Below are 22715 nucleotides of genomic sequence, written 5' to 3' on the forward strand. Positions count from 1 at the left end.
CTCTTATCTCTTTGTTTTGATGCCAAGTTTCTCTGTGTAGTTCTGCTGTCCTGGAACTTCCTCTGTTGACCTGTCTGGCCTGAACTCAGGGATTTGCCTGTCTCTGCCTCCCAACTGCTGAGATAAAAAGCAAGACTACCCGCAACCTTCAAATTTCTTGAGTGTCCAGTTTGGTTACTGATATCTGCTTTGTTCACTCCCCAGTGGGTTGACAAGGAACTGTTGTTGTTGTTGTTGTTGTTGTTATCAGTGTACATTGTATAAAGCAATACCCTTATACAAGGCAAGACTGTTTATTTCTTAAAAACATCGACCAGTTGGCAAAGATATGAGCCTTCCTTTCAGCAGCATGTGTTATTAGGAGGTCATAGACTGGGCTCTCGCACCAGCATGTACCCCTGTCCAGTTGCATTTCAAGACTATTTCTAGATTGCATTCAATGTAGGAATCTTCTCACCAGCAAGCGCAGATCCAAGTTGACAGGAAGAACTCCAGAACCTCTAGTTATGATGCTAACATGAGTTAAACCTAACCCCTTCTCCAACCCCAAAGGACGAGCTCATTTGTGTATTGTTACTGCCACTAAGAGAGGACAGGAGCTCAGGACCCTGTGTCCTGCTCCTCTTCTTGGATAGTGTAGACCCTTCCAGTACCCCCTTTCCCTCCAGATACTGTACTTTAGGATGTATCCATTTCTGAGGTTCTGGGGGACTTAACAAAGGCTTTGAGACTCCTCAAGAAGAGGAATGTCCCCAAAGGCGAGATGTTGTGGTGGTCCTGGGATCCTGGGTATCTAATTCTCTGAAACTTTCCTCCTACTCCTGACCTCTATCTTCTCTCTGATCCATCTCTGCAGCATCTATGATGATTACAAGTACATCCATTGTGGTAGACACCCCAAGCAGTCTTCAGTCACAACCATCGTCAAAAACTACCACTGGAGGGTTGCTCATGCCCCTCACCCCAAAGACATCATCTGGTAAGCTTTCTATGTGTCCCCATCTCTGTCTCTGAGATTGAAGAAGGCCACAGGACAGAGCCTCCCCTCTCTACTTTATTGCCCAACAGAGTGTCCATGGGGAGTAGATTCAGAACTGTCTAACCCAGCTCCTGCTGGGTTCTGCCATGTACTTTCATCATAGTACCTGCCCACCCCATGCCTACCTTCCCCATATGCATGGAAGGGACCAACCGTGGGGAAAGTTTTCACTGTAGTGTCTCTCTAGCCTCTGAGACATAGCCTGAGCTTTTACAGATGGTGTCAAGGAAAGAGCCCAGTGAGCACTGCGCATAGGCCCAGACCCACAGCTGGCATGCAGGAAAAAGTATTGGTTTCTCTGTGGACTGAGGCTTGGCTTAAGTGTGCCCCTCTTCTCCCTCCCTTTCCAGGAAGCACCTGTCCATCCGCCGCTTCAGTTGGTGGACTCGCTTTATCGCCATCAATACCTTCCTGTTCTTCCTCTTCTTCTTTCTCACCACGCCTGCCATCATCATCAACACCATCGACATATACAATGTCACCCGCCCCATTGAGAAATTGCAGGTGCCTCTTCTGCTCAGGCTGGGCCTGTGGGGTTGGGGGGTGTACTGGGACAGGACTCCTGGATCTAGAACTTTTACATCAACAGCATGGTGGAGATTACATGGTGACACAGGTGGCATTGTGTGTCCTGGGTTCTAAATAGGATGACTGGGGGGCATGCCCATCTCAGGGACAGGCTAGAGAGGAAAGAGAGTATGCAGGTAGGTTCTTCCGGAGAGACTGAGGATGAGTGGTCCAGCCAGTGTGGGCTTAGAAGGTACTTTTAGATCCTTTCACTCAAACGGGGTTTGGAAGACACAGCAGGCACGAACCATTCTGTTCTCACCAGGCTTCTTTGGTTCTTGGTAAGTGTAGGTACGGAAGAGTAGGATGAGCCCTAACACAGACATGGGAAGAAAGAAGGACCCTTCAGTGTTATGTCTGCCTCCTGAGCATAGATGCCCCTCATGCCTCCTCTAGCTAGGTGAACATCTGGCCAGGAAGGCACCAAAGGAAGGTCAGACCTACTCTGTAACCTCAGGGAAAGCAAGTTAGTTCTTGAGTGGGCTGGGAGATGCAGGGCAGCCTGTATGGGGAAGGGGCTTCTGTACTGATAATTCCTGCCTTTCCTACTCTCCTTCCCCTTCCAGAGCCCAATCGTGACTCAGTTCTTCCCCTCTGTACTGCTCTGGGCCTTCACTGTGACAATGCCTCTGCTGGTCTACTTATCAGCCTTCCTAGAGGCCCACTGGACAAGGTGAGCTGGGGATGTCAGCGACTCCTCTCCTCCCCTATGTGTCTCTCTCCCTAGACTCTTCTCCTTTCCTTTCTGCCTGCCACTTGGGCCTTCTATCTACCCTAAGGGTTAAAATAATAGAAATCTTTACTATATACTTAATAATAGAAATCTTTACTTGTCCTATAGGCAAGGATAAGGCTCATGTTGGTTGTTGAAGTTCCCAAGATTTGAGTATCATTGGTAATGTGTTTTGGATACAGAGATGTCAAATATTTGGTGTGCTTTGTATTTCCTTCCTGTGCTCAGGACAGACATTACTAGTTGATCACATTTCCTTCCTGTGCTCAGGACAGACATTACTAGTTGATCACACTGTTTGTTCCTGCTGTTCTTAGATACAGCACAGCTAACTCACAGTGTTCTGTGAAAAGGGCATTGGACGACACTCCATAGATCCCTGTCCATCCAACTTGCTTTCTTCTCTCTTTGCTTGTTTTTTGTTTTGTTTTGAGACAGGATCTTTACAAAGATGGTCCTGGGTATCCTGGAGCTCCCTATGTAGACCAGGCTGACCTTACACTCACACAGATCCACCCACCTCTGCCTCCCCAGTGCTAGGATTAAAGACATGTGCTACCATACCCACCTCAGATCTTTGATCGTTATTCTGTCTCACACCATGGTAAGTGTTTCTCTTCATTTCCTTGTAGATCAAGTCAGAACCTGATCATAGTGCACAAATGCTACATCTTCCTGGTGTTTATGGTGGTCATTCTTCCCTCCATGGGGCTGACCAGGTACCTCACTTTCAGTTATCCCTTTTGTGTCATCCAGGATCAGCCTAGAGTAGAAACCTTCTTTCAGATACCATAGGCCTCCCATGGTTGCTGAAAGTCTCCTCAAATGACAATCCTGTGCCTGTCACAAGCATTGCTTGAGCCAGGTATCATGCAAACTATAAAGTGAATTCTGCCCCAGTTTGAAAGACAAGATGTCCTTGCCAGTGGACTGGCAGCCCAAGGGGGGAGAATGAAGCCAACATAAATAGAAAGTTGAAGGGAAGGAGGAGAGGGAGGGAGGAGGCAGGGAGAGAGAGAGAGAGAGAGAGAGAGAGAGAGAGAGAGAGAGAGAGAGAGCTCACTTGTACAGATAGTTGGCAAAGATCTGTTGCAAAAAGTGGTCTTGACCTGTAAGGCCAAGAATGAGGGACACAGATGACCTGGCATTAAGATCAAGGGGACAGGGTGACTGGCCAGCTAGCACCAAGCCAGGGACTCAGGATTGTTGAGGGAGAGCATAAAGTAGGAAGTTGGTCAGAGGAATCGAACTCTACACTGTAGCACATGACATTGTAACTGAAGGCCTGGTTTTGTTCTTCATTCCAGTCTGCATGTGTTTTTACGATGGCTCTTTGACATCTACTATCTTGAACATGCGACCATCAGGTTCCAGTGAGTATTCTTGGGTCCCAGGGTTTTCTGTGTGTCTGCACTGGCATGGGTATGTGTACCCTTCTAGTCCAACCCTGCATCAGTGACACCCAGGAGCCGGTACATGCAGATGAAGGAATTAACCTATGTCGTGGTCCCCTTTGGCAATCCAGTAAAGACCAGGGACCTTTTCTTGAAATCACTGTAGTTTCACAAGAAGTTACCACAAAAGTGTACAGAATAAGAGATCCCTACCTGTCTTCAAATAGTTTTTCTCACTGGTAATATTTTGCATGAATCTAGTGTAATATAAGACCCAGGAACCTCGTGTTGGTACAATACACGAAGCTGATCAAGTTGCCTCCAGTTTCCACCCACTAAGTGGTATATATAAGTGTGTAACATACATGGATTGCATTGTTATCAGAGGCAAGAGAGATGGCTCAGTGGTTACATATTCAGAGTGTATATAGTATTTTCCCAAGGATCAGAGTTCAATTCCCATTAAGTAGTTCAAAACTGTCTGTAACTCTAGCTCCAAGGGATCCCTTTTCTGGCCTCCTTGAACACTGTACTTCCCTGTACAGACCCACATGTGGACACACACATCACTTGAAAGTAAAATAAAGACAGTTATCAAAATGCTTTACAGTTCGTGTCAGTCTTCGTTAACCCATCAATAAGATAATACGTTCTAAATAGAAGCAATATAATGTTACGTTTTTTGTTTATTTTCGCAGACATCAGTGTGAAGGCTGACTAACTACTGAATAAGAACATTAAAATTGGGGGTGACAGGATCTATGACAATGTGTGTATCATGTTGAAAATCTGTCCTGTTGTGGTTTTGGTTTTGGTTTTGGTTTTCATAGTTATAGGATTTAAAAACTCCAGTTTTCAAAGACACATTACAAATGACTTTATCTTTCCACATATTGCTCTTTGAGGCAAGGACCAAGATCCTCCAAGTTATCTATAGTTAAACTGACATTTTAGTCATAGAAAGCTGTCTTTCCTAACATGAATGGGTCCATCTTTGGCTAGGCACATGTCTTCAATACAGTTTATTTAATTAGAAAGCAGCTTCAATACTATGAAGAATGTACGTGAAGAGTGTTGCTTTTAGACACAGATCCTACTAGACTCAAGATTCTCCTGCCTTGGCTTCCTATAGGAACCACACCCCCATCTTGTGCTCACTAGGTAAACCTTCTACCACTGAGCCAGTTCTACCTCTTAAGATAGTGTTTGAAGAAATTCTGAAACGTGCCCAGAGGCTCACAGTTCTCTCTACAAGAACAATAGCACAATTGTGTAGATGGGGATGCTGAGAAATGCCAGACATACTTAAGTTCCCCTTTTTAAAAATTGTGTGTGTGTGTGTGTGTGTGTGTGGTGTGTGTGAAGGTGTGTGAAGACCTGTGTTTTTTTTGTTGTTGTTGTTGTTGTTGTTTTTTTGCTGATGTTTTCCAAGGAAAGAAATGGCAAATTTCAATTAGAGATTGGTGAAACTAAAGATGTCACATGTGGGCTGAAGAGATAGCTCAGCTGTCAAGATCATGTATCATTCTTGCAGAGGACTCATGGGCACATCTTTACACACAAACACATATACCTTAAGTGTATTTAAAGTAATAAAAACAAATCCCTAATTTTTAAAAAAAGATGTCATATTTTCTCTTCTAAGACCACATGTCTTCAGAATTCCACATCTATCTGGATGCTGAACATCTAATTGGTCCACTCTAGACCATATTTTATGTAGTCCATCCATATGTCTGCTCACAAAGGCTGCTTGTTAAATTTGGGTTCTTGGTATCTATGCATTTATATTCATGTGTCTGCATGAGAACTGCACCTCTAGGTGTCCCTGCAGAGTAAAGTGCCCACTACTTCACTAGGGCATGCAGTCTACAAACTATCATCTTATATGTGATCCATCATTGATAAAAATGCCGTTATGCGGAGTGGCTGTTTATGGATCTTTTCCATTTGTTTGTTTATTTATTTATTCATTTTACATCCAGATTGCAGCCACCCACCACCACCAGTCTCTCCCTCTATGGCACCTCTCTCTACCCCTTTTTCCCTTCACCTATGAGAAGGGGGAGGTGTTCCTTGGCATCTCAACCCATCCTCACACCTCAAGTGACTGCAGGACTAGGCACATCCTCTCCCACTAAGGCCAGGCAAGACAGCCCATTAGCGGAACAGGATCCACAGGCAGGCAACAGTCAGGGTAAGTCCCCACTCTAGTTGTTGGGGATCTGCATGAAGACCAAGCTGCACATCTGTTACATATAGCAGTGGGGCCTCAGTCTAGCCATTGTATTCTCTTTGGTTGGTGGTTCAGTCTCTGAGAGTCCCAAGGGTCCAGGTTAGTTGACTCTGTTTGTCTTTCCATCTCCTCTGGGCTCCTCAGTCCTTCCCCCAACTCTTCCACAAGACTTCTCGAGCTCTGTGTAATGTTTGGCTGTGGTCTCTGCATCCATTTTGGTCAGCTGCTGGCTGGAGCCTCTCAGAGAACAGTTATTCTAGGTTCCTGTCTGTGTGTGAATCCAGATGACAGATACAAGCATAGCCTGGGACTCCAAGGTAGTTGATGCCTCCTTCACATGGCTCAGCACATTCCCCACCCCAACCCCCAAATTGTCAGGGCTTGCTACTGCAGTCATGTATGTCCATGTCACACAGGTCACCTGTGTATCCAGACCAGTAGTGACAAATATAGCTGTCAACAGTGTCTTCACATGTTGTGCATTATGACAGGGCTTTGACCAACAAAGGGGCATCAAATGTGCATGTGACTTTTTCATAAGTCTCACAGTGCATTCACTTCTGTGCAGGCACAGTAGAAGTTGTCTCCTCCATCCACACATAGATCTCCATGGAGATGAGGCTGACTGGCACACTCATCAAAGTTGAGTTCACAGTGGTCGCCAAGGAATCCAGGTTCACAGTCATAGAAGTAAGCCCCAAGAGCATCCTGACAAGTGGCACCATGTAGACATGGCTGAGAACCCTATTTATGAATTTCCAGCTCACAGTTCCCACCAGAACACTCCTGAGGACAGACATGGGTGTATCTTATCTCATTGAGGCATACCGACTGCCTCCTTCACTCGGGGATCAGAAACACTCTCCTCCACTTCCAAGTCACCATGACCACCTTGGTATCCAGGCACGCAGACGCAGGAGTAGCCATTGATTCCATCCCGTCACGCAGCCCCACTGTGGCAAGGGCTGGAAGCACACTCATTGTGATCCCTCTCACAGAACCTTCCAGCAGATCCAGCAGGGCAGATCCAGGCGGGATGCTCGGGGTCTTTATGGTAGCTTCCTCCATGTTGGCAGGCATTCCCTCCGCAGGAATTAGTGGCAGTGTCATAGGTCAGCCCACTGTACCCAGGAGGACCTTGGCACAGGAAACCCCTTTTTCCCGGGGTAGTCACCCAAGCAGCAATTCCTTGGTGGAGATTGGAGAAGCATGGATCTTTTAGATCTTCATAGTCTTTGTCCAAAGTATGGCTATGTCCAAGCAACCTTTGTCCTGCGAAAACCCTTAGTGCATAGAATGATTCTGGCAAGACTTTGAGAGATAGCTGGTGTTGTCTGTTTATGGATCTTTATTCTCTCTGTCCTTCACTCTCTCCCTACTGTTTGTCTTTTTCTCCCCCAACATCTCTTCCCTCTGTCCTCCCACCACCTCCCACCTTCCTCCACTGCCCAGGTGCGTGTTCCTCCCAGACAACGGTGCATTCTTCATCAACTACGTGATCACAGCGGCTCTGCTCGGGACAGGCATGGAGCTGATGCGCCTGGGGTCACTCTGCACATATTGTACCCGCCTCTTCTTATCCAAATCAGAGCCAGAAAGAGTTCACATCAGAAAGGTGAGGACCAGCCCTTCTCTAAGCATAGTCTTCTGGGAGGGAAAGGAAAGGGTCATGGTGGGTGCTAGGACCCACAGTGGAGGCCTGTGACCATAGGTGGCTGTTTCTTGGACTCCAAGGTGGGAAGAAAGGTTACCTCTAGGACTGAGCTGCCAGGGGCTCTCTAGAGGAATTCCAGAAGCATGCAAGACAAGGGGAATCTGGGCAAGCTGAGGGTGACCCCTGCCTTCTGCCTTAGAACCAAGCCACGGATTTCCAGTTTGGACGAGAGTATGCATGGATGTTGAACGTCTTCAGCGTGGTGATGGCGTATAGCATCACGTGCCCTATCATTGTCCCGTTTGGTAAGTCATCTACAAGGTACCCACCCCAGAGATACACATTCTTAAATAGGAGGGGGAAACACTCTCCATAGCATCAGGCTACCTTCTAGAGCATGAGGCGATCTGGGACTGACTGTGGCAGGGAGGTGGGAGGAACAGGGCCCAGCCATGGGACTGTTTGGATGGCTGCTAACAGGGAGTATCGGTTGAATGCATGTGTGAATGAATGACATCGCTTAGCTGGCAGAATCAGTTCTAGAGGTGACAGAAATCATGTTTATAGGTCTTTCACAGCCCATCCTGGGTCCTTGTTGCCCTAACAGTGCTGGGGACCTGAGAGCAGCACAGATCTGCTAGGTTAGAGCAGCCAATAAGTGTATCCTCTGTCTTCTGGTCCCCAGGGCTGCTGTATCTGTGCATGAAGCACATTACAGACCGCTATAACATGTACTACTCCTATGCGCCCACCAAACTCAACGCGCAGATCCACATGGCCGCTGTCTACCAGGCCATTTTTGCCCCACTCTTGGGGCTCTTCTGGATGCTCTTCTTCTCCATCCTGCGAGTAGGTGGGTGCCCAGCCTGGCTTTTTGGTCCCTCCTCTGCCTGACCTCCATCCTGTGAGTCCCCCGAGACTGCCTCTGATAGAAGAGGAGAGCTTAGCAATTGCTCAAGGGATTTGGCCAAGTCCAGTGACTGCCCTGGGCCACTGTGCATGCATTAGCCTTGGCAGAACTTTGAGACAAAGGCGAAGTCCAAATGATGTGGATTTGGCTTCGAGTATAAAATGTCACATTCCTTCATTCTAAATGTAGATGGGCAGAAAATAGAAGAACAGCTCTTGGGACTCGATTCCCATGACATTTCCTCCGGGAGCCCGTACAGGAGCCTGCTTCCACGGGTTTGCCAGAACCCAGAAAAGGGAGTCAGATTCCGCAACGGTGGCTAGCCTTTCCTCGCACTTTGGTTCAACACAGGTGCTTCTGCTGTCTTGGGGAGCCCAGAGGCACCGTCCCAGTCTGGGTACTCCCAGAGGCACCGTCCCAGTCTGGGTACTCCTCAGCTCTCTCCCATCTGGGTCACTCATGTCACTAGAGTGTTCCCAGCCCCACTGCCCTCCCTCCCGTGGTAACTTACCGTATCCCCTGTGGTGTGTTTTTCTTGCTCTGTAGCAGAGTGACACCTTCCATTATATTCACAGCATATTCATTTGTTAATATCATCTCCTGCCACCTGGAAGGCATTTTTTTCCCTCTTCAATGCCTTTTTCTAAAAAAAAAAAAAAGTTTACAGGGACCAAAAGCTGTTACCCATAATTCATTCCATCTAGAGCTGTTTTTTTATTTTAATGTTTGTTTTTTGTTTTTGTTTTTTGTCTTGTTCCTGACTCTAGCTAGGCATTTGCTTAGAGGAGGGAGCAAAGTGGGGGCCTGTGTTAGTTTATTGCTGTTTATAAAATCGTGACCATCCACATTGTAACCTGCAGTCTTGTATCCTGGGTTTTCTTCTGTGCATTCTGCTCTGACTGGCTTCACGTATCAAGAGTCTGTTTGAATGCATGCCTTTCACAGACACATTGAGGGCTACAGCTTTTGTTAGCCCTCGGTGGCTGGATGGTGTTGGGGCTGTTTACTGGTTTGTGCTATTGCGTAGGCGTGCACCGGTAAGCATCATTTGGCAGTCACCTGAGACTAGAGAGTTAATTTTCCATACCGACCCTGTTAAAAAGCTGTTACCAGCTTTTATGGAGATCTGCTCAGGAGTTAAATATGTAAATGACTTTTGAATGTTGGGTTGCCTTTTAGTGTGGTTAGCAGTAGGCCAGCAGGAAAAAGAGACTGGAGGCAGAACTAGTAACTTGAAGATTCCTTTGAGAAACCATGGAAACAGGTAGTTGACAGATCAAGAGAGACTTGTTTACTGGATGTTGGCGTGGGTAATTTAGATTCACCCAAATTCTGTTTCCCATAGAACACACACTAAGCCACATTCTAAACTGGCCAAAAAGAAGGGAGGGTTGACCTTATGTCAGGCTCCTTCCTCGTTGTTGGGGGGAGGGCAGGGGTTTCTCTGCCCTAGCTCAGTGGTCCCATGGAGGTTCTGAAGCAGGTGGACCCAGGCATCTGCAAAGCAGCTCTGTTGCCCCGCCTCCACCTCACTGCAGCTTTCCAGCAGCATGCCCACAGCCTTCTCTTATCCCTGACAGGTTCCCTCCACAGCATCACCTTATTCTCCATGTCTTCCCTCATCATCTCTGTGGTCATTGCCTTTTCTGGCATTTTTCTGGGGAAGCTCCGGATTGCCCAACGGTATGAGGTAAGTCGTCAGTTTACCCTTCACACTACTGATGCTTCAGGTTCTAAGAACATAACTTTGAGATATCCTGGTAGAGGCACCTAGAATACCACAGGACAAGAGGGGGGGTGTCCTTTTCCTTAGCCCAAGGTTTGTGGGCTCAATGGGTTCATATGCCATCCAAAGACGCTGCTCCCTGCCACTCTCCAACACTTCTTCCAAACAACAGGCTGATGTTGGCCAATATCTCCCACCACATGAGTCAGGTCCAGTCACTGTAAGCACCATTGCAAGGTCTCAGAGAGTGGGGAGGAGGGAGAAACAGAGAGGGGGATGGGATAGTGGTGAATGGAGCCTGGGCTATGGGGCACTGAAGGCTGTCTGTTTAGAGGTACCCTTAGTGAGTCCTCTGGCTTTTTGGCAGGGGTACCCAGTGTAATCATCAGGCTCTGGAGATAAGAGTCATCCCACACCAAGTCAGAGCCCTGCCAGCAATGCTGAGTATCTGTGCCAGCATTTCTCAGAGTAAACATCCATGCTGCGACACTGGAATGATTTCCAATGGATAAAACATAATTTTTGCACTTCATGATTTTATACTCATCTCCCCCAAATGACTTTTTATAGTAACTACTTGTTTATAGCAGTAAAGGGTTTCCTTTCTGAATGATGGAAAGAAAGAAAGGAAGAAAGAAAGAAAGAAAGAAAGAAAGAAAGAAAGAAAGAAAGAAAGAAAGAAAGAAAGAAAGAAAGAACAATAAGCGGCACAACACCCCGCAGAGGAAGCCTTCTTGGAAGCATTTCTTCTTGCTCCCTCTGTCTGTATCTGGGACCTGGTTGGAGCACAGGCACCCATCACTATTGCTGGTTGGAGTACCAGGCTAGAGGAGGGCCACAACTAATTTTTCTCTAACACACATGTAGAACATAGATAAGATTCATTGAGGTCCCTACACAAAGACAGCAGCCAGCGCAGACTCATTTCTAAAACCCATTCCTATTATAATTGTTTCCCCCTTTGTGGTTTTGGGAACAGAACATTCCAGAAAGAATTCTTGGCATCCCAACTCTTTCTGGTTTTTGTTTTTGTTTATAAATCCGAGCTTTCTGCCCTGCCTGCTGGTCTGAATTTCTAGAAAGAAAAAGAGTTGACCAGGTGGTGGTGGTGGTGCACACCTTTAGTCCCACAGTTGGGAGGCAGAGGCAGGCAGATCTCCGTGAGTTTGAGGCTAGCCTGGTCTACAGAGCAAGTTCCACGAGAGCCAGAACTACACAGAGAAACCCTATCTCCAAACACCAAAAGAAAAAGAGGGGAGAGGGAGAGAGGGAAGAAGGGAGGGAGGAGGCCAGTTTAGAATGTGGCTTAGTGTGTGTTCTATGGCAAACAGAATTTGGGTGAATAGTAAGGAGGGAGGGAGGGAGAGAGAGAGAGAGGGGGAGAGAGAGAGGAAGAAAGTGGAGGAAGGAAGGAAAAGAGAAAAAAAGAAAAGAAAAGAAAAGAAAAGAGGGAAGGGAAAAGGGGAAAGGGGAAAGGGGAAAAGGAAAAAGGAAAAAGGAAAAAGGAAAAAGGAAAAAGGAAAAAGAAGTTGAGGGGCCATGGTGGCAAGCCAGAGGCCCTGGTATGGTATGGACAGAGGGTGGGAGGGGGCAAAGGGCAGCCCCCATTCCGAGACAGACCATTCTTCCTCTCTCCACAGCAGCCTGAGGAAGAAACAGAGACTGTGTTTGATGTGGAACCAAGCAGCACCACCTCCACTCCCACCTCCCTTGTGAGTTTCTGCCTCCACCCTGGGGACAAGTTAGGAGGGTGGGGCCTTGCAGGGCTGGTACACTCCAATGATGTGGGAGGGGTGGGCACCAGTGTTTAGTGCTTGCCCTGGGTACTGGGGAGGAGCTGGGACCCCTGGGTTCCCTGTTCTGATACAGCAGGACTTGGCCCAGGTCCAAATGCTTCCGTGGCCCTGGCTGAAGAGTGGGGTGAAAACAACAGTCAATAGAAGTCACCCAGAGAGGAGAGAGCCAGAGTTGTCGTACTCGATCAATCAGTGAGAGCCAGATCTCAGACTCCTCAATCGTGTAGACGCAGGGCCATGCTGGGGCTCGGCCTCAGGACCCAAGGCTGCCTCCTGGGCACAGGCTGCACCTCCAGAGCGGTGCAGACAGAGCTGCAGGGAGCTATTGATGGACCCAGTGAATGGTAAGGCAGGGGCAGCACCCGATCGATGAGTCAGCCCTAGCCTGCCAAGAGCCAAGGCTGGACCCCAGAGTCTGTGACCAGTGGACTGGGTAGAGGCTCCCATGCCCTTTGGCTTGCCTGGATTGCAGGAGCCCTTGCCCTCATCCTTACCACATGTGCCCATGCAATCACCTATGCATATTTGAAGCTGGGCACAGGGTCCTTCATACCCCAGTGCTAGGCACCTCCAACAAGCACTGAAGAAGGGTGCCAGTGGACCTGGGCACTTGGGGAAGCTTCCCCAAGTGGGGAAGTGACCATATCATGCAACCGGAGGAATGGGAGGCAAAGTTGCCAGGTGAAACGGGGTGCGGGAAGAGCTTTGGAGCAAGAGGAAGAGGCTGGGCAAAGGCCAGAAGAGATCTGGAGTTTGTGGGGAAAAAAGAAGAGTGTTCAACATGGATATTCAGGGTAGGCAGAGTTGACATCAGCGGCCTCACCTGGCCATGTACACAGACAGACAATAGATGTGTCTGAACCCTGGTTGGGCTTCACTTGAAAGGATTAACCAAACCCAAAGCCAAACCCTTACAGCCAATGACAAATTGTCTTTGAGAAGAACCAATCAGGGAAGACTTTCTCTGGCCAATAGGATCGCTCTCGCTATTAGGGGGGTGGCGCGGGGGGGGGGGGCTGGGGAATATAAGAACTGGAAGGCTTGCTGTTTTTCCCTCTCTGGATGAATAAACTCCTATCGTTAGGGATTTTTTTCATCCCCCCCCCCCAAGCTTAATTCTTACCATTTTTCTGTGTGGCTGCTGTGTAGGAGATTGAGCACACGGCCTTATGCATAAGCACCCCAGGAACCTACTACACTCCTGTGCTAGGGTGTGGTCAGAGTTTGAGCCAGGTCCATTTGACTATAAAATTTGTGCTTAAAGAAAAAGAAAGAAAGAAAGAAAGAATGATAGAACTTATTATTTATGCATGTATTTATTTTTTGAGACAGGGTTTCCATGTGGGCAGCCTGGTCTCGATCTTCAAGCACAAGTGATTCTCCCACTTCAGTTTCCAGAGTCCAGGGACTACACAGGCATATGCTACCGTGCCAGACTTAGACTCTTAAAAATCCTTTATGCTTTCGACAGTGGTATAGGGACATGGTAGGCAACCGTGGGGATGAGGAACCTGAGGAGCAAGACTAATGAAATCAAATGTTCAGACTCCATCACCCAGGGATGCACACTGAGACACTGCTGTACATTTTTCGAGATACCTATAGATGCGTGTATCTCTTCCAAATAGTTTGTGCTTATATATACACATATGAAATTCTATATGTATATGTGGATTTTTTGTTAAAATGAAATTCCATTGTACATACAATTTTATAACCTGTGCAATGGGCAGTGTGCTGCCACATGTATGAATTTTGATCTTTTTGACTACCCGTATTCACATAGCCCTCGTTACTCATCTTTTATAACTGGCCTAGATCCAGAACCTGTTGAGTATCTATGCTAGATTAGGACTCGGAAAGACTACAGCCAGCCCTGCAGAATGCCCCCACCTTTCCCTCCCTTCCCCATTCCCTGAAAGCTGGATGCTTGAGAGGCTCCAAGTTCAATGCTGGAGCTATAATGTATCCTAAAGTCCAGTGCGTCAACTTGGAGATATGTAATATCCCATTCATTCCTGTGGGTGGCGCTGATGAGACCACTGGGTATGCCACCTGGTTTTTTCCACTGTTCAGCTACCATTTCCTTTTTTATAGTCAAAATGTCTACGGTGTGTGTGCTTTGGCACTATGCATGTGTCTAGGTGTTTCACAGGACTGTCCCCTCACCACCTGAAGCTGTCTGTTTATACTGGAGTATGGAAAAAGTTTCAGTCTATCTTGTAATTACTGAATTTTAAAAGTAGAGAGGAGATTAAAAGCCATTGCAAGAGGCGACAGGATGCCCCTTCCTTCCCCTGGTACTCCCTGTGTCTCTCTAATCAGATGCCTTCCCTGGCATTCCTGAAACCAGCCTTCAATGTGACACTAGCCAGCTAGCACACTCAGTTTTGAATCTCTGACATGCAGCTGCAACAAAACATTCTAGCTGGTCAATGGAGGCTATTTTCTCCTGGGAACAGATAATGTGTAAATGAGGAGTCAAGAAGCCTGCCTGCCACTAAACTAACCCTGGCAACTCCAAGGTAGCGAACAGGCTTCATCTCTTGGAGTTCATTCAATGATAAAGAACAAGGCAGAGAAAGAACAAACCTGCTGGGGGCAGGGCAGGAAGAGGTGACCAGGTAGGATATGAGGAGAGAGGGTGTACCCTACCCTTGATTCTGCTATGACAGTGCCTCATCTCCCCTTCCTTTCTCTGTCCCGAGCAGCTGTACGTGGCCACCGTGCTACAGGAGCCAGAGCTGAACCTGACCCCCGCCTCCTCCCCAGCCCGGCACACCTACGGCACCATCAACAGCCAGCCAGAAGAGGGAGAAGAAGAGAGCGGTCTGAGGGGCTTTGCAAGGGAGCTGGACTCAGCCCAGTTCCAGGAAGGGCTGGAACTGGAGGGCCAGAGTCACTGATGAGGACTCCAGTCCGGGGTCAAGGGGAGAGCCTGACAGGGGGAGGCAGTAAGGAGTTTCCTTCCACAGACTTTGGGCAGCTCCTGATGGAGACATCTGCCACCCTGTGGTCCTGTGCAGAGCCTAATCTGCTGACCAGCCGGAAAGGGAAGAATGGGGTGAAGGGGGCTTATACCATGTTTCTGGGAGTGGTATCTAAAGCCCAGGACACAAGAGATTGTCTGCTGTGTGTCTTGCTGGGGTCAAGCTGATGAGAGTGTGCGTACGGGAAGAGGTAGGATGAAGCCCACTGACAGCTTCCTGGGGGTTCACCATCCCTACCCCACTCCAGCTGCCCATCAAGGATTGCTCCAGACCCCTATCCTCCACTGCAGTCTGAGCAGAAAAAGGTATGTGCACTGGGCCTTGTGAACAAGGCACCGGTGGCTGTCTCGTCACAGGTTTCCCTACAGAGCATCTAGAAACTCTACTTCACCCTCTGATCAAGGGGCCGCTGGGACAAGCCTGGGAAGTGCCTGAGGCCTTCTCTGTTTCTCTGCTCTGCTATCTACTGATCATGGTAGCTGGGACAGCTACTCAGGCTCATTAAAGGAGACCTACATGCATGTGGTAAAGAAAACCATGCTGAATCCTTGCTGGTTGATTTAAGGGTGTGTGTGTGTGTGTGTGTGTGTGTGTGTGTGTAGGGGTGGCATCGAGGAGTTCAGGAAGCAAGGTCTTCTCTCCAAAACTGGGCCATGGAAATCAGACACACATCTCTCTGTCCCAAGGATAAATGAAAAGATCCCAGAGCCTAGAGGTAGCCATCAAGACACCCTCTGCCCCATGTATGTGAGTGTTGTGCTCTAGCATGGCCAAGAGTGGTGACAGCACAGGCTGCAAACTGAAAGCACTGGCCATCCCCTACCCTCAGAAGGATTCTTCCTCTTTCACGCTGCCATGCCTGGCCTCTAGTGTGATATTGGCTCAGGAATTATGGATGCTTCGCACAGAGGTGGTGTCACCCCAGGCCTACCAGGGTTATTCAGGGGAGGAGTGATGGATGACCCCACCCCCCCTACAGAGAAGACCCTTCTGATAGGCAAGCCTCTGGCTGGAGGAGCAAGCCCCGGAAATGCTCAGCACCTCGGCCCCCTCCTGAGGTGTTCCAACTTCTGCCTCTTGAAATAAAGCATTGTCAGGACCGCCATGGAGCCTGAGCCACCTGAACCAAGGGGTCTGTCGCCCCTGAAGTTCCTCCCCAGATATCTGGGTTCCTCCTTGCTGCCTATTCACTGCAGGTGCGTCCAGACTCATTCAGCTCCAAGTGTCTCCACCCATGGCTGCCCTGAAAACAGATCACTTGGCCTGGTCTCTGCTCCCACTCCAGCCATGTAGGCAGTTCCAAGCTTCACTCCAGAGCAGAAACAGTTGCTCAAGGAGCAGGTAGAGTCATACCGCAGTTCTTGGCCCCACACGCTAGCATGGGTGATCTTTGCTGAGAGCTTGAGTCAGCTGGGAAAGAGGCTACCTCCAGTCCGTGTCAAACTTGGAATAAAGATAGAACTATGTTCAGCCAGGCCCTTATGCACTCCAGTATGCCGAGGCCCTCACCCCGGGGATTTCATCAATGAGGGAAAGAACTTCTTCATAGCTGAGTGGTCAGGCCCAACATCTAGCTCTGCTCAAAGTGGGGAGTCCACCCCCACACCCCACATTGTGTATTTGGCATGTAGTGATTTGGAATGCAACCAGAACCTAGATCGGGGCCTCTTCTCTGGGTGCTGCTTGCTGGCACCTGCCCCAGATCCCTGCAGCCCTCTCTGCTGCTGCTGGCCCTCCCTCCTACCCTGACCCACTGTAGTCCATGAAAGCTTCAGGTACAAGGGATCCTGTAGACAGTAGGGCAGGATGGCTGGAGGGCCTTTCCCCTCTGAATCTGGGTCAGATGCAGCCTGGTTCTGATGCCAATGTTGGGCAAGTGGTAGATCCCACTCTGCTCTTCCAGGAGTGTCCACCTGGCTAGACCTTGAGTTTGCAAGGTCACTAGAGGCTCTCCTCAGCATCTGCTATCCCAGCCTATTGGTCATCACCACACCCTGGCCCCATGCTCAGTCCATCACTTTGATCCCTTCTGGAGGGTGATGTCTCCCAGGAGACCCAGAATGACACAGAGCCTCTCAGAGTGGGGACTCTTACCAGGCTTAGAGCAGCCTCACCCCTGCCTGCCTGTCCCTAAGCTGCCTCTGGAAGCAAAGTGCCTATCAACAGCATTGCATCCTTGGGGGGCTGGGGGGCCTGGAAGGATGTGGACTAATCACAGCTACTACCACTAAAGGAATGTGCCAGAATACTGAACCTTCTTGTTATTAATGTATGACTGTGCCTTGAATAAACAAGTCCTCCTAACCTCTGCTGGCCTGTGCCTCTGCCTCAGGGCCCACAGGGCCTTCTCCACCTACAGGGAACCAGAGTTGTTAAGGGATAACCCCGACGTCACCAGGCTGAGGCAGCACACACCTCACTGTTGGTTACACTCTTACCTTAGTCTATTGCTGACTCTGCTGGGATCCCTTTACCCGCCCCAGGACCTTCCTGACACCAGCTCAAGGTGGAGGGGGTGGAAGGAAGGGAAGGACTGATAACTTGCCAGTTGGTTGGAGAGAGACAGGAAGTGACTCTGCCTCCTTCCTGTGCAGCAAGTGAATGCCACCCCAGAGACCACTGAAGCAGTCATACACCTGGCTGAGGGCTGAGCTGGGCCAACAGATAGGTTAGATTTCAGGTGGACACCCCCAGGTAGAATCACAAGCAGGGCTCAGGCCTATATACCTGGGGATACAGAAGAGAGGTAATCTATAGAGATGGTGGGTTTCAGGGAGAGTTGGAGGCAGTCATGCAGGCCTGGAGAGGACAAGCCGTGGCTTAAGTAAAGCTCTTGCACTTGTGACAAGAAGAGTTCCCTGCCAGGCAACATACCTCTGGGCTAGGAGACATGAGTGCTGCTCTTCTTCTCCCATGTGGCTGACACTAGGGAGTCACTTCATTCCCAGGAGGAAGACCTGAGTTCAGCATGCTGTGTAGAGCAGAATCAACTGTGGTAGGACAAGGGTAGGTTGGGGTGAGAAGGCCTCTCCCATGGCAGCTCCCCGTGGAGACAGACTATAGCCATCTCAGGTTAGCTGTTCACTGCCACCACTCCTACAGAGCCATCTCCTTAAGCACTTGACCCACCTGTGGGTGTGGGTTCAAAGCCCACTGCAGCATGAGTCAGGGCATGAGTCTAGGCCCTCTCCTGCTGTCCCTGTCCATCCCTTGTGTACCAAGTGCTTTCAAGGCTATTTCAGGAAAAGGGGGTGTTAAGGGCAGGAGGGGCAGAGCCTGATGACTATGCTTAGTGGGCTTGAGCTGCTGCAAGAGAGGGACCTGCATCCCACAAACTCCTGTAGTGTCAACTGTTTCTCAGAGGTCTCTTCTTGGGGACTACAAACCTCCAGCTTGCAGACATTGGGGCATTCGGTGAGTCTGCCACCCTTTCAGGGGGCATTGCTTAGATGGACACCAAAAGACTAGAAGACAGATTGCATGGAGGGGGATGAGTAGCCCAAAGTGGGGGGGATGCTTGGGTGCGAGATCAGATCATCTTACTTAGCAGGCATAGAGGACGGGGCGGGGGATGGGGTGAGGGGCCTGGGCGATGGGTGTATCTGACTAGGGGTGGGACTAAGAACAAGGGAAGAGGGAGGAGGCTTGGTACCTAGAATGCCAGTCACTGGGCTGTGCCCACAGGGCACTGTAGCACCCAGGCACATGCCATACTGGGCACCATCAGCCTGAGAGGAGCAGGAAGACCTAGAAGCTGTCAAACCCAGAACAGGTAGAAGCAGCTCTTGACCACCCTACCCCTGCTGTCTCTCTGCAGGCGCTTCAGGTCTGTCCTAAGGAACATCCCTGCTGGCTCAGCTGCAGGCTTCTAGGTCACTCTGTGGGAGGCCCTGGGACATGGGGGAGCAGGGATTCCAAGAAGACAAACTCCCAGCTCTGCCCAACCGAAACTGTTTCTGAACATCTGCCAGCCCCTTGGCACTGACAACGCGCAGTTCAGCATCACCCAAGCCTTCGTGCCAGCTACAAGTGGGAGTCTCCTAGATGGACCAAAGGTTCTGGGGTGGTCCCTGGTGACCTCTGTGTTACAGAAACCCTAGCTGAGTGTATCAGGCACCGCATACTCCTGCAGACCTCATTAGCCCAGGCTAGGAGTGAGTGAAGGGCACAAATCCTGTCGTGTGGATCTTACTCTGCAATAAATATGACTGTTATTTGGTCCCAAGAGCCCCATCCTGGGCCTCAGGGCCCCTTCTACTTTGTCAGCTTCAGCAACTGTTTAAGGAATCGCCTCTTCTCTCTTCTCTAAACACAGCCCAGAGTGGTTTTCATGACAGCCTGCCCATTCCTAGGCAATAGAAGGTTCCAAGCGCAATAAACAAACCTGTTACATAATGGGATGTCAGGCAGGGATAAGTGCTTTGAAGAAAGAACAGAACAAGATGAGAGAAGGGACTGACTGGAGACGGGAGGGTATTTTTGCCCTTATGGAATCCAGGGTAAGCTCCTGGGGACGGGGTGTAGGAAGAGTATGGGGTCTACAAGACAAAGCACAGGGCTCAAAGAGTAGTGAGAAGGCTGGAGGGGCGGGAGCAGAGCGAGCAAGGAAGGAGAGGGCCAAGGCAGGTTCTGAGAGGGCAGGGGTCCTTGTGGGATTCTGTTAGGACTTCAGACTTTTTCCTGGTGATGTGGGAGGCTACCAGGGATTCTGAGAAGAGTGATCTTTTGTAATTTTTAATTTTATCAGATAAGATACACATTTTTTAAAAAAAAATCTGTATATCTGCGTGTTCACCTGCATGGCAGAAGAGGGCATCAGACCCCATTTCAGATGGTTGTGAACCACCATGCGGTTGCTGGGAATTGAACTCAGGACCTCTGAAAAAGCAAACAGTGCTCTTAACCACTGAGCCATCTCTCCAGCCCACATTTTTTATTTTCCAATTGGCCCAGCTCTGTAGTTCAGCTCTTCAGTCTTCTGAGCTCTAGGATTGCCAGTGTGTGCCACCAAGCCCTGCTATCTTAATCACTCTTTAAGTATACACCTAGGCGCTGTCAAATAGATTTACCATAATGTACAGCCATCACTCCAGCCATATTCACAACCTTTCATCTCTGCACCCACAGAACAGTATCTCCTCTTCCCCTTCTCAGCTCCAAGGTCACCAAGGCTGCCCTCGTGTTCTGAGGTGACTACTGTGGACCTCAGGGGGCAGAAATCCCAACTGGGACTCTCTGTGGGAGGAGATATAGTAACTTAACTAGGATAGAGCCGAGAATAAAGAGAAAAGTGGTATAATGTGCCATCATCGGGGCTGAAGATTCATGTGTGGAGAGAGGTGAGTCAGAGAGAAATCCAGAAGCCAGGACAGCTCTAAGATGTTAGCCAGAATACTTGGCAATAGTGACATAGGCAGTAAAGAAGGCTGGGAATAGATGCCTGGAGCATGCTGCATCTTCTCATGCTGCATCTGAGATACCACTTGGTGGATGAGGAAGTTAGGCTGGGAACCTTTAAACCTCAGGGGCAGCCTGGCGTGGTGGCGCACGCCTTTAATCCCAGCACTTGGGAGGCAGAGGTAGGCGGATTTCTGAGTTCGAGGCCAGCCTGGTCTACAAAGTGAGTTCCAGGACAGCCAGGGCTATACAGAGAAACCCTGTCTCAAATAAATAAATAAATAAATAAACCTCAGGGGCAGTTGGGATGATATTTAAGCAAGGAAAAGACCAAGACTGGAAAGGGAGCAAGCTCAGATGAGGAGGAGGCTCGGAAGCTGAGCCAACAGGAGGAGGAGTGAAGCATCTACAAGGAGATGGAAGAAGCAATAGTGAGTACCAGAAGGGCCTCAGAGAGGAAGGAGGGAACCTCAGGGCTCACCACTCACAGCAGAGAACCCCAGGGCATCAGCCAAGTAGAGGATGCTGGTCCTATTGTCAACAGACAACAGAGTTCTCCCATGAGACAATGGAATAGAAAAGAGGGGAAGGATCTGGCAGAGATGGAAAGACTTAAAAGGCTTAGACAAATGCAAAGTATGGACCAGATGCAGAGCCATGACTCTGAGACCTCAGGGGACCTGGAATCCCAATCTGGTCTGGAGGAGGTGATGCTCTCATATTCTGGAGTCCAAATGTAAACAGTCTATCTAGAAACACCTAAGGAAGATCAGCAAGGTGAAGAACCCAGACCCTTGCTTAGAGACTCTCTAGCAAAGAGAAAGCAGGGCAAGGCCAACCTCGAGGTGATGCCAGATGAGGTCCCTGTGGACTTGAGACTCCGCTTTTCACAGCTGGTTGTGATTTTTCCCTAAGAAGTTTAAACATGAAGAAGTGATCAACCCTCAGTCCCGCTGAGAGGAAGAGCTAGCTGAAGGCTACGGAAGGCATGGCTCCTAAACCGAGGAAGATGGAAGTCACTGGTGGCTTCCATCAGAGCAGAGTGGAGACAAAATCTGCCCATGGTAGAGTCCCACTCAGCAGCTGGAAGGCTATTCTTTTGAAGAATTTTGCTAACTAAGGAACCAAAAAGGAGTGGGAGCCGGAGAAAGAAGGAAGAGGGATAGTTATCTCTCTCTCTCTCTCTCCCTCCCTCTCTCTCTCTCACACACACACAGAGAGAGAGAGAGAGAGAGAGAGAGAGAGAGAGAGAGAGAGAGAGAGAGAGAGAATAGTAATATATTTGAAGCAGAGCACCTATATATACATGGTGGCTCAAGACATGGGCCAGAGAAGGGTGTTTTTTTACCAAGCGGGTTACCCCAGTCACCTGTGTGGGCATCAGATGCCTGGGAGCATTAGGCCCGCATAGATCACAGAGTCTAAGCTGTCATTAAGTTATATGACGGGACGATATCCCACCCTGCTGCAGCCTGCTGGCTGGAGAAAATGCTTTCTGCGTAACAGTGCATACAACATTCCTAGCAGGCTGCTGAACAATGTCTGCAGCCCCGCTGCCCCCAATCCCTGCCATCCAGGCTGAACAGAAAAAACTGCCCAGCTGAGAGCATGCAAAACCCAGCTGCCACCAAATCCAGCTGCCACCAGCTTGCCACCCATCTACACTGAGAAGCCCCCAAGCCAGGGTAGCTACCCTAAGACTCTGTTCCCAGGTCAGTTATAGGCCCATCCATGGAGCCTTGAAGCCTCTAGGGAACTAACCGACGTGCTCAGACAATGGTCATTTTTCACGCTGTGCTGCTCTGTCATGCCCTAGGCTGTCACTGTCACCACTGGTCTGTGGGGTCTCACACCCTAGACCCATGGATTACTCCCTCAAGGAATACGTGCTGTTTGTCAGTCATAGCTCATTATCTTTGTGTTACTCTGTTGACAAAAACAACACGGGAGGAGAGGTTTATTCCGCCTCCTGATTCGGGAGGATTTCAGACCATCATGGCAGAGTTCACGGCCATGGTACGTGTCCTGGTGCTTCTTCATATGGTGGTGGTGACCAGGAAGGTGGTGACCAGAAGGTGGTGAGCAGGAAGGGTGGGACCAGAACTAGGGAGCAGGCTCCCACCTACAAAGGCCCACCCCTTAGTGCCTACCTTGGCAAATCAGACCCTACTTTCTACAGATCCCACAGCCTTCAAAATAGTTGCTGTAGACTTAGCAACAGGCATTCAAAACTAGCCCATTCAAACCACAGCACTGACCACCCAAGCACAAAC

The 22715-nt window shown here is 49.2% G+C and overlaps 1 protein-coding gene across 8 annotated transcripts in view; it reads left to right on the forward strand.

Annotated features, from left to right (window-relative positions):
- Window positions 1-17349, forward strand: part of Tmem63c (transmembrane protein 63C) — a 68021-nt gene extending 50672 nt beyond the window's left edge. For 4 of the 8 annotated variants that reach the window (XM_029484269.1, XM_029484267.1, XM_029484268.1 and 1 more), the window contains 11 exons: window positions 857-979; window positions 1390-1543; window positions 2173-2279; window positions 2972-3058; window positions 3647-3712; window positions 7422-7584; window positions 7823-7928; window positions 8309-8476; window positions 10114-10223; window positions 11900-11971; window positions 14767-17256. In XM_029484269.1, the coding sequence (XP_029340129.1) occupies window positions 857-979; window positions 1390-1543; window positions 2173-2279; window positions 2972-3058; window positions 3647-3712; window positions 7422-7584; window positions 7823-7928; window positions 8309-8476; window positions 10114-10223; window positions 11900-11971; window positions 14767-14961 (1351 nt within the window). In that variant the 3' untranslated portion in view covers window positions 14962-17256. Of the gene's footprint in view, window positions 1-856; window positions 980-1389; window positions 1544-2172; window positions 2280-2971; window positions 3059-3646; window positions 3713-7421; window positions 7585-7822; window positions 7929-8308; window positions 8477-10113; window positions 10224-11899; window positions 11972-14766 lie in introns of all 8 variants that reach the window. The other 4 variants (XM_021179426.2, XM_021179427.2, XM_029484271.1 and 1 more) reach the window with 3 other exon arrangements.
- Window positions 17350-22715: the final 5366 nt, after the last annotated feature.

This window comes from Mus caroli, chromosome 12, assembly GCF_900094665.2.
Source record: "Mus caroli chromosome 12, CAROLI_EIJ_v1.1, whole genome shotgun sequence".
NCBI lineage: Eukaryota > Metazoa > Chordata > Mammalia > Rodentia > Muridae > Mus > Mus caroli.